General features: G+C 43.1%; 1 protein-coding gene across 1 annotated transcript; it reads right to left on the reverse strand.

Annotated features, from left to right (window-relative positions):
* Nucleotides 1-581: 581 nt before the first annotated feature.
* Nucleotides 582-9683, reverse strand: DDX20 (DEAD-box helicase 20). Its single transcript, XM_081195179.1, has 11 exons — nucleotides 9470-9683; nucleotides 7809-7903; nucleotides 7140-7308; nucleotides 6793-6907; nucleotides 6534-6676; nucleotides 5024-5162; nucleotides 4469-4531; nucleotides 4104-4182; nucleotides 3129-3234; nucleotides 2940-3041; nucleotides 582-1840 (listed from the first exon to the last, which is right to left on the reverse strand). The coding sequence occupies exons 1-11, from the start codon at nucleotides 9657-9659 to the stop codon at nucleotides 744-746; spliced, it is 2298 nt and encodes a 765-aa protein (XP_081051305.1). The 5' UTR covers nucleotides 9660-9683; the 3' UTR covers nucleotides 582-743.
* Between the last annotated feature and the right edge of the window lie 1867 nt (nucleotides 9684-11550).

The raw sequence follows: 11550 nt of genomic DNA on the forward strand, positions 1-11550 counted from the left end.
TGAGATTTTTTAAAAAATAAGTATTTTCTTACTTTAAAGGGATTGCTTTCTAAAGTTTCTTTCTGACCCATTTCTCAAACAATAGTTTAAAGTTCTCATCAAGCTTAAGGGAAACTGTAAGGTCTAAACAGAATCTCTTGAGATCTTTAAGCATTTTACCCTCTCCATCCTATGAATGAGAAGTTATTTGCCCCTGTTAACCACAAAGGCCTTCAGAGTAGCAAGATGGGGAATCCAGAGAAAGAAACTAACATTCTGGACAATTAGGCTCCATTTTACCTCTCAAAGAACGAGTGCTATTTGCTGGATGGGAATACAGACATTTTAAGACAGATTAGTCCCACAACTCAATTGAGATTACAGAGAAATGAGAAGAAGCGGCCATATATTTTGGTACATCTGACACCCAGAAATGAGCATGTTAACCTCTGTACAAATTAAAACGCTCACCATACATGAGGGAAAAAAGTAAAGGCAGTAATCTTTTCCAAGTTCATAACCCAAAATAAATGAGAACCGTAATCTACAACAGATTTCCCATGCATCTTATGCCAAGAGTAAATCAGTATCAACATAAAACACTATTTTCATACTGTTTATTAGCAATACTGTTGCAGCATTTCACCTTCTGGAAAGTATACAAAACAGTATATACATGGAATAAAGAAAATATGTGAATGTAAACAGAAACAGAAAGGTGATTTAAGATTCCACTAGTAGGTTTTGGGTGGCAGGAATTCCCATTATCTGTTACCGCGCAACAACTCTTCAAAATAGATTGCATTGGCATGATAAGCAGTTAGTAAGTTTGATGGTCGCTGATACATTTGGTAGTATGAACGAGAAGCTTCTGCGTAATGGTCCCGCCAAGCCCGGTAATATGCTCGCCAGTATTCCTCATAACTCTGATCTTCACGCTCAGGGAAAGGAGTAGGTTTGACTTCAGGTACACTTTTAAAATTCTTGCTCTTGGAAGGCTTGGTGGTACAACAGAAGCGGCTTTGATTGCTCTGTTTTACATTCTGTTCCTTTATCTTCTGTAGCTGAGGACTCTTTTGGAACTGTGGTGGTTCAGGGACACCACTGAACTGCGAAACACATTTCTGATCTGATGTCAGTGCACCATTGTCTCTTTGTTGTGTATCTGAAGATGCTTTACTATATGACTGGTCCTCCCAGCTAGAGGTGGATGACCCAGAACTGTAAGAGCTACTATCGCTATCAGAGTCTCCTGTCAATACATGAGCTTTTGCAGCATGCAAGCCGGATCCTGTTTCAGTATAAATTCTATTAGCATCACTTTCTGGGTGTTGATGCTGCTCTCCTGGGCCTGTATAGCTTCTTACTATTTCCACTTCTCTCTCTGAGCCTTCTTTAATGAAGTATTCATAATCCTCAATGAACTCCGCCATGCTCCATGTGCTGGTGGACTGCTGGTTCTTAAATGATGATAAGCAAGGGATCTTGGGAAGCATGCTTTTTAATGTTTCCCTGTCCATCTCCTCGTTATGCTTTCCAGAAGTCTGAAGACAAGGCTCTATTTGGCGCTTCTGCTGAGTGATACTATGGGAAGACTGTTGCTTCCTGGTTATTTTTGGTTTTGTATCCTCCATTCTTGTTTTAAGTAATTGCTTCTGTTTGAGGGCTTGTTTTGGCTTGGCTGCAACAGAATTTTCACAAACAACAGGAGCACTGGTGCTTACTGTTGTGTGCTGCATGGTCGCCTCTGGTCTCTTAGCTGGCAACAGAGATGCATGCTGTGAAGCATTGGGATATGGGACAGCAGTGACTTCGACATCCCAGCCTTCAAACTGTTCCATGAGCCCAGGAGGTATAGGTTCTTCACAAGAGAAAAATGTTATTAGTCAAGAGCAACATACAGTATCTCTTTTCAAAGAAATTCTCCTAATCACAAATATATCTAAGTGACACCATCATAAAACATGTTTTGAATGCAAGCATTTGATTACAAGCATGTGCCAGATGTTTTTACTAGACAGTCTGTAGTTTAAAAATAAAAGAAAGATCAATACATACAAAAGTATTACTATTAGCCAAATGAAGTTACATAATGCTATAAAACAGTCAGAGCAAAAGAATAATGATCCCATAAGCCAATGACTGGGTAAGTCCATCTAAAACAGTCAAATTTCTTCTTTTGAAAGCTTCCAAAAGTTAAGGTTTCACAACCTCTCTTGCTGAACTGCTCTACCAGAAAGGAACATCTTTCTAAATCTATGTTCATCTTGTTTGGAAATATTGTTTCCTGTCCTCTTTACAGCTTCTCAGTTTTTATACTGTTGAAGGTCACAAGGTTGTCATACTAAGCAGCTCCCTTATTTGACCAAATGCATTATTTATTTAGTGTTTATTAATTATATTGTCAATGAATCTAGCTTTAGCTCAGGTGGTAAAGAACGAGACTCTTAACCTCAGGGTCATGGGTTTGAGCTCCATGTTGGGCAAAAAGATGACCCTTGTGGTCCCTTCCAACTCTACAATTCCATGATTCTGTGACTTTAAATGATTTAACAACTAAAAACTCTGGTACATTACTTTTCTGAAATAATTCAGTATTTCCACTCAGGAAACAATTAACTAAATATTTAAGATTCAGAATGTGCCTATGGTACAAACCTATACATAGTATAAAAAGAAACCCCACTTAATTTAATGGGAGTTACTCCCAGGTAAGCAAGTACAAGACTGCAGCTTAACCACCTGCATCAACTCTGAAACATTTACCATAGCACCATTCAGAAGGACAGGGACAGAGAACTTGTGGCTCACCCACTGTTGTTCAACAGCAAGCAGTGAATGACCAGGTGTGATGGGAACTGTACTTCTGGAGGGCCAGTTTTCCTGTCCCCACCTTCCCCGCATAAAGACATGCTCAAATTAATGCACCATGGTCCCACATACACCAGAAACACTTGTACCTGGTAAAGGAAGCAACCGAAGGTTACATTTCTGTGCAATTTTCATCATCATGTTTTCTTCTTCCCCACGGCAGCAATATGTCACTGCTAGCCCTAAAGTTCCTGTGACAAAGCAGAGAGATAAATCGGTTGGAAAGAGTTGTAGATCCAGCACCTGTCACTGCATAGCAAACTCAAAGCAGTATTTACCAAAGCGCCCAGCTCTACCAATCCGATGCATGTATGTTTCCCAATCCAAAGGCACATCCAAGTTGATGACTAGATTCACCTTCTCAGCATCAATTCCACGGGAAGTCTGAGAGGAAGGATGGGTGAAGTTAAAGGTGGTAGTAAGGAGGAAACAAGCCAAACACAACATTTAGACTTCTTCAGTTGTTCCATGGTACCATGAATAAAATACCGCAGCCTCCCAATCAATTTACACACATTAAGACACAAAACAAGCCATTTGCTCTAGTTCCGAAGGACTACTTTTATTTATTTATTTATTGTTTATACCCCGCCCATCTAGCTGGACTTCCCCAGCCACTCTGGGCGGCTTCTAACAAAATATTAAAATACAGTAACCCATCAAACATTAAAAGCTTCCCTAAACAGGGCTGCCTTCAGTTATCTTCTAAATGCTGCTGGGTGTGTTGCTCAAAAACAATTGCTTCAGCATAGTTTCATTACAGTAAGTGGGCACAATCCACAGAAGATCAGGAACGTTCAAGGCTCCCTAGGATGCATTAATGTAATTTTGCAATTTAAGCCATTCTAATTTCAAAGCCATCTAAATGACACTTCTCTGGGTCTTCCTCAATGAGACTACTCTGAAAATACTATGCTTTCATTTTTGCTCACAACTGTCTATACAAACCTTAAAAGAAATATGCTGGAAGTAGACTAAACTTTGGAAAGACAAGAGCATGGGGAAAATATCTTCATCAAATAGTGGTTAGTATTTTCCTCTTCTCAAGATTGATTTACAACATATTTTAGTGCAAAGAATGTACGGTTTCAAATACTATTGCATTTGTATGTACTAGCACATTTCCCAGGGACATGAGCGCACTAGCTTGGTTGGAGTTTCTACTTCCTTAAAGTCAGATCTATATGAAGTACATCTATAAACCTTTACACTTTTTAAAAATTCGACATCAGGGTGGAGTGGGGGAACCTCACCAAATCAGTTGAAATCAAGACTCTGCAATGAAACTGCTTGAGTTTGGCCATAGCATCAAGTCGTTGGTTCTGATTCATACTGCCTAGAGAAAGACGAACAAATGGAGAAATGAAGACCAGACAACAAAAGTACTAGCAGAATCATTAGGGTAGTGTCTCCTCCACAGACACTTTTTTCTAATCTATCTATTGTACATACATAGTAAATCCTACCAAGCTCAAATGGGCCTTACTCCTAAATTAATATTTATACAATTGCAACTTAAAATAACATACTTACTTACACATATGCATGAAAACAACAAATTCCACATACAACATTGCTGAAATTAATATAAGAAAAAATTATCAATAGGCCTGCAAACTTGCCTGAAATGCACTCAGCAGGAAAACCTTTGGAAGTCAGTAAATCTGCTAGGTGTTGAGCTCTGAAAGAGTGAAAAAGAAAATACAGTAAATGTATTTATAGCATAACACTTCATGACTGCCCCACTCGCCAGCTCCTCAAAACTGTCTGACAGGAGTGTATAGCAAATATTTAACAAACAGCTAAACTTAGCAGCATATTGTTCCTGGCATAATAAGATGCAAGCACAATTGATTTATTCTGGAATCATTTCCCCTTGATTACTTCATCCGCTGTATATATGATGAACTCTTAGTCTTTAAGTCATAAAAATATGGTGTGTGTTTTAAAGGCATGAGATTTTTAGAAATATATCCTACTGTTTTAATTCAATTCAATACTGCATGACACACTAAACAATAGATGACCAATCTTACAGCCCTAGAAACTCACTAGCTTTACCAACTTTAATGTGCATTGGCTTTCACTTACAGAAACAGGAGCATTGCTATAAAACACCAAATAATTCATTGTTATTTTAGCTAATCTAGATTTTTTAAAAAACATAAAATACCGGCTATGTAGATTCGAGAAGACCAGGGCCTGGTTGAAAGGAATCTTGCTGAACAGCTCCTGTAAATGCTCAGCCTTCTCCTCAAAAGTCTTATGAGGTAACGGGTGAGAATTCACAACTTTGAAGTACTGCTTCAACCCTAACCAAAACAGGATGGGCTTATATATCATTTGTACAAACAAAAACTCCTTTAAGGAAAGGATACAAATGTAACAATAATAAATGGTTGTCCCAATAATTCTGGTTACCGTATTTTTCGGACTATTGGACGCACCGGTCCATAGGACGCACCTAGATTTGGGGGGGGAAATAAAGGGGGGGAAAATTTATCCCCCCCCCCCCGCCAGGCGCAGGGCTGGGGCGGGGAAGCCCGAGCTTCCCCCTCCCCCAGAACGGGACTCAGAGCCATGCCGAAGCTGCGCGCAGCTTTGGCATCGCTCTGGGAGCTTGCGGGGCTGGGGGAGGAGGAAGCCTTCCGCCAGCCTCCAAACCAAGTCGGGGGACAGCGGGAATGGCGCGCTATTCCGCGACCTGATCTGGAGGCTGGGGGTGGGAGAAGCAAGCCTGCTTCTCCCCCCCCCCACCATCCCCACAACCTCCAGATCAGGTCGGGGAATCGCGGGATGGCAGCGCTCCGCCATCCCGCTATTCCACGACCTGATCTGGAGGCTGGGGGTGGGAGAAGCAAGCCTGCTTCTCCCCCCCACCATCCCCACAACCTCCAGATCAGGTCGGGGAATCGCAGGATGGCAGCGCTCTGCCATCCCGCTATTCCACGACCTGATCTGGAGGCTGGGGGTGGGAGAAGCAAGCCTGCTTCTCCCCCCCACCATCCCCACAACCTCCAGATCAGGTCGGGGAATCGCGGGATGGCAGAGCTTGTGGGGCTGGGGGGGGGAGAAGCAGGCTTGCTTCTCCCCCCGCCAGCCTCCAGATCAGGTCGGGGAATAGCGGGGTGGCGGCTCTGCACCTCCCCGCTGTCCCCAGCTTTTGGGTGCAGGCTGCTGCCCGCAAGCCTTGCGAACCCGCGGGACATCCCGCCGGGCTTGCAAGACTTGGGATAGCTTCCTGAAGCCTGGAGAGTGAGAGGGGTCGGTGCGCACGGACCCCTCTCGCTCTCCAGGCTTCAGCAAAAGCCTGCATTCGCACCATAGGACGCACACACATTTCCCCTTCATTTTTGGAGGGGAAAAAGTGCGTCCTATAGTGCGAAAAATACGGTAAGTTGTTATATAGAGGATTAACATGGCAGACAATAAATTCAAACCACATATTTATCAAGGTGACAAAGTCTATAACTGGGGTGGTGATTGTATGGCGTTCCAGAAACTGTTGGATTCTCAACTTCCATCAGCCCCAGACAGCATGGCCAATCATCAAGGATGATGGGAATTAAAGGCCAGCAACAACTGGAAGGTCATAGGTTCCCCACTACTACTTTAGAATCAAGCATACAACTCTAAGATATTTGGAGGGTTGTGCAGAAATGCAAAGAGCACATCATACATACCAATGAGACTTGGGTCTGTGGGATTCAATCTCACAAAGGTGGGATCTCTCATGTACCTAGTCAAAGAATTAGCCAAGGATTCAGGATAGGTGGCCGACACAGCCAACATTTGCTTATTGGCTGGTAGAGAAGAATAAATCCAACTACAGAGAGAGGATGGGGGGGGGGGGGAGAAAAGCACCATTTAGAACAAACACTTCAAACCAAATATGTTTCAGAAACAAAAATATTATAATGATTACTGGTAGGCTACTCTTACTTGATTTGATCCTGGAAACTACCTTCTTCCAGAAGCTTATCTGCCTCATCAAGAATGAAGAGACGAATGCTGGCTGTATTCAGATAGTTCAGTTCTATGAGTTGCTTTATGCGCCCTGCCAAGAACAAAAATTGCATTAGGATCTTAAGCATACAACACATCTAACTGAAATAAATATACTTTTGCAAAAGAATAGTAAACATAGCACCTTGCTAAATATGACTGATTAACTCTCTATGTGCAGTATTCATATTCTGCTCTGTAAATATGTTTGCACAGACAGCATCCACTAGTTTTTGTAGCACAATACAAGATTTGATAAACACATATCATTTTATTTGTCTCACCAGGAGAGCCAACTGCTATGTGACACTTTTTCAGCCTCATTTTATCTTGGTTTAAAGGGGTTCCTCCAATGAAGACATGACATTCCAAGCCTTCCATCTTGATCCCAATAGTTGTAATAACTGCATGAATCTGAACAGCAATCTCTCTGGTAGGGGCCAAGATCAAAATCTGAAAAAAGGTCAAGCTGTGAATAGACTAGAAGAACAAAAAAAAATGAATACATCATATTTCCTAGATTATTAACCCCTCTGCTCCCGTAACAGCTGAGGGACCAATAAGTGACACTTCTTTGATGGCATTTTTAGTCAGCTAGAAGCCAGATATCCCCTCAATAAGTGCCAATCACACTTACAAAGCATCCTTAAATATCAGCATAAATCCATATGTAACAGTTATAATAAACTGAGCTTTTGTGTGCATGCACACGAAAGCTCATACCAATAACAAACTTAGTTGGTCTCTAAGGTGCTAGTGGAAGGAATGTTTTTATTTTGTTTCGACTACGGCAGACCAACACGGCTACCTACCTATATCTAGTTATAATAAAGCTTACCTATGAGGGAGCTAGAATGAAACTCTCACTGAATAGCACTGCCCTTGTAAATAATCTTGTTATTGATTACTGACATCACTTCTCTCAAAACTTTACACAAAACTATAATGCTCACCTGCGTAAAAAGGCTTTCCAAAATAAGGGAATCAAGTGCAATAGTAGAGAAGACACAGGTTTTACCAGTGCCAGATTTTGCTTGTACAATGAGATCTGAAAAGTAAACAAATAGAAAAATGTCAAGAAGCAGCCAAAAGATCACCACCAAAAATCCAGGGCAAATGACAAGTAAATTAGGCCAGTCATCAGCAACCAATTCACTTTCAATGGAACACCGCTCCAAAGCTAAAACCATTCAACAGTCATCCATCTAACAGCAAATAAATATTTACAGTACACCAATCACATTAAAATATATTAAAATAGAGATTAGATGTTTCATCAGTATTATTAGCTTCATCTTGCAACTTTGTGTCTTCCAAGTGACATCTAAACAAACAAACAAACACATAACACAAAGCTCCTATGCTGGTACAAGCACAAATGGGCACCAGGGGTGGGTCTTCTTGCAGTAGCAATTTTCTTGAAGGCAACTTGCCCTTCACTTCTGATCTTTCTCTACAATATGCAGGTGGAAGTAAAATGCTAGGTGTTTGCTTGATTTCTCATCTCACCGCATACCAGGACATGTACAGAGTATACACCACTTCAATCAATAATAAGATTCTCAAAACATCAATTTTAATCCAAAAGTCCTGCACAGACCCAACTTAAATGTTTTATTGTCTGTTTTTCATAGACCATCTCCCTCCATGCCCTCTCACCATATGCCGTTTAAAAAAAATCCACAAAGACAAAAGAAGGCAATGGTTGCATCCGTGGCACATGCCACTTTAGTTTGTCCTGCAACCTACAGCCCAGTTTTGCATATTAGCCACTTAGCTAAGGAGCCTACTGCAATATGCAAAAGGCTCATTGCCTCAGAAAGGCCTCCTTAAACACGCAAGCACAAAGCTCTGGAATAACCCTCTGAAAGGTAAAATGCCTGCTACAGTGGTACCTTGGTTCTCAAACGCCTTGGTACTCCACCAACTTGGAACCCAAACACCGCAAACCCAGAAGTGTGAGAACTTTTTTTGGAAGCCGAACATGCTCCGTTTTGAGTGTTGCGCTTCCAATTTGAGTGCCACAGTTCCATTTTGAGTGTTACGCTGAGGTCTGCCTGTTTTTGCTATTTATTTTGTGTTTTTGTGGCTCTCTTTTTTGTTTTTTTGACTGTGTGGAACCCAGTTCAGCTACTGACTGACTGATTGATTGTGTGACTGAGGTACATTGTTTATTGCTTATAGGGATTGTTTTTAAAAGCCTGGAACGGATGAATCCATTTTGCATGACTTTCTATGGGAAAGCGAGCCTTGGAACAGACTTCCGGAATGGATCAAGTTTGAGGACCAAGGTACCACTGTACCTTCTACAGCCCACATTGCTCCACTGGCTCAGCAGCATTTTTCTTCCCAACGCAAGTTCTTGGCCTGACTTCTGACACTCTCCTATCCTTTGGCACAAAGACTCTACACCCAGGGCCGGCCCAAGACATTTTTGCACCCGAAGCCAAAACCCCAATGGCAGTCCATTCCCTGCCAGGGAAGGAGTGGAAATCTACACAAGGAACAAGGGCGAGGAGAGAGAAAGATCCATATCGGGATCTGCTGACCCTGCGGATCCTGCCGCAGAAGGCGACGGCCTCACCTGCCCTCCCAATCCCTCATCCCGCCTCACCTAGGCCGCAGCGCCCCAGCGGGATGGCTTTGAGCTGCACTGGGGAAGGCCTCAGGAACCCGGCAGCTTTCAGCCCCTCCAGGACCGGGGCCGACAGCAGCAGCGACCCGAAGTCTTCGGGCCCTTCGTGCAGAAGCACGTCCCGGGTACGGAGCCAGCTCTCAGCAGGAGCCACCTCGGGAGCCGCCATCTTGGGAAAGAGAGCGGGAACCCTGGGAAAGCGTCGGGAGAAACGAGGGGCGACGAGACCTTGCGGATGTGACGACAGAGGTGCGCGCGCCGAACACACACACAAAAAAAGATACGGCGCAGTGGGCGGGGGGAGAGAATCGCTTCAGAGAAGTGCCTGAGAGAGGAAGCGGATTGCGGGGGGGAGATAATTGGATGGCTGAAAGAGGACCGAACCATTGAGACAGGGGTGGGGGTGGAGTGAGCGCAGGTCCTTTAGGCTGCGGGCGGAACCAAGCAGCCATTCTTTGGGGGGGGGGCTGCACCTAAGGGGAGAAATAAAGGGCTTATCTAAGGCAGCGTCAAGACTCAAGATGGGTGGAAAGGAGGAGGAGGCGGCGATCGCGGGCTACTTCCATCTATATACTGCCTGAAGCTCGTGTTTTCATGGCAGAAGCCCCCGTTGCTGCCTCCGTTTCACTTCCTTTTCAGGCTTGTTTCCAGTGTGTCTTTTTCTCGATTGGAAGCACCTGCGGGCAGAGACCTGTTCTCTTTCTTTCTTAAGCACCTTCTACCTGAATGGGATCTAGCTTTTATATATATATATATAGAGAGAGAGAGAGAGTTTTTTTAAATATATATATATATATATATATATATATATATATATATATATATATATGTATATGCAGGTTTTGTTGTCTTCGGGTGTCTTCCCGTGTAAGAGTTGGGGTGTCTAGGCGACGTTTCGACGAGGTCTCACTCGTCATCTTCAGGCTGGTGCTTTCGGCTTCTTGTTACTAGAACAGAGCAGGATCTCAGTGTTTGAGTTCCTATAAATACTGTTGAGGGGGTGTGGTGTATAGCCTCCAACGTTCTGGGCAGAGAGGAAGTTCCCAGGTTAGTGTGCCTTTTCTTCTTTTGTTCATTAATTACTTGAGGGATATCTTGAGAGATTTCTTGAGTGATATTCTGAGTACCATTTAGGAGGGTCATTAGGTGTGGATTAGTTGCTAAAGCTTTCGTGTCTTGACCTCTTGAGCTTGTGAAGAGTTTTTCTGAGAAGATGGCTGTACTGCACTTAGTTGTGCTCTGGCTTGGCTTCGTGTATAGGGGCGAGCTGTGGTTTTGTGCCCTGTGCCAGCCAGATCTGTGTAGGGATTGCAGGGGGGTGCAGCATCCGGAGGTGCCACTATGGTTTGGCTACTGGATGGTGTCTGTAATTTATCTGTGGAGAGGGTCTGGGTTTGGGTCTGGTGTGGTTGATTGGAGATGGCGTTCTGTGTGCCTCTGGTTCTGGTGTCGGTTTTTGTGGGGAGGGCTAATTTCCAGATGTCTGGCAGGCGGGACGTGTCGTCACGCTTGTTCATGTTGTGAGGGTGTTTCTCTATCTCGATGGCTTCCATGATTATTCTCTTGTGGTGATGTTCCATGTTAAAGAGCAATTTGGAATCTGCAAAATTAATTTCGTGTCCTGTTTCTTTCATGTGTTGGTAAAGAGAGGAAGTTTTTTCTTCTTTTTTGACGGCATTCTTGTGTTCTGCGATACGTGCATTTATTCGTCTGTTTGTTTGTCCAATGTACGTGGCTGGGCAGACTTTGCAGGGTATTTCATAGACCCCTTGGTTTTCTAACTGGATTTTATCTTTGGGGTTTCTGAGGATATTGGCTATTTTTTGGTTGGTGCAAAAGGCTGTTTTGATATTGTGTTTATGGAGGATTTTGCTAATTTTATCTGTAGTGCCCTTGATATAAGGAAGGAGGGCCATGCCATTGTTTTCTTCTGTGTCTTGGTTTTTGGGGGGTGTTTCTTTTTGGGGGTGTTTCTTTTCACCAACCAAAAAATAGCCAATATCCTCAGAAACCCCAAAGATAAAATCCAGTTAGAAAACCAAGGGGTCTATGAAATACCC

The sequence above is a fragment of the Podarcis bocagei genome, assembly GCF_964188305.1.
Source record: "Podarcis bocagei genome assembly, chromosome: 5".
In the NCBI taxonomy this organism is placed as follows: Eukaryota; Metazoa; Chordata; class Lepidosauria; order Squamata; family Lacertidae; genus Podarcis; species Podarcis bocagei.

Bases quoted from the DNA above. Each gene is read 5' to 3' on its own strand.
- DDX20 (XM_081195179.1), bottom strand. From the start codon at position 9,659: ATGGCGGCTCCCGAGGTGGCTCCTGCTGAGAGCTGGCTCCGTACCCGG. The intron at 6,908-7,139 runs GTGAGACAAATA...TGTTCTTGGCAG, and splicing joins CATAGCAGTTGGCTCTCCTG to GGCGCATAAAGCAACTCATA. The intron at 4,532-5,023 runs GTATTTTATGTT...TCACTCTTTCAG, and splicing joins TTCTCGAATCTACATAGCCG to AGCTCAACACCTAGCAGATT.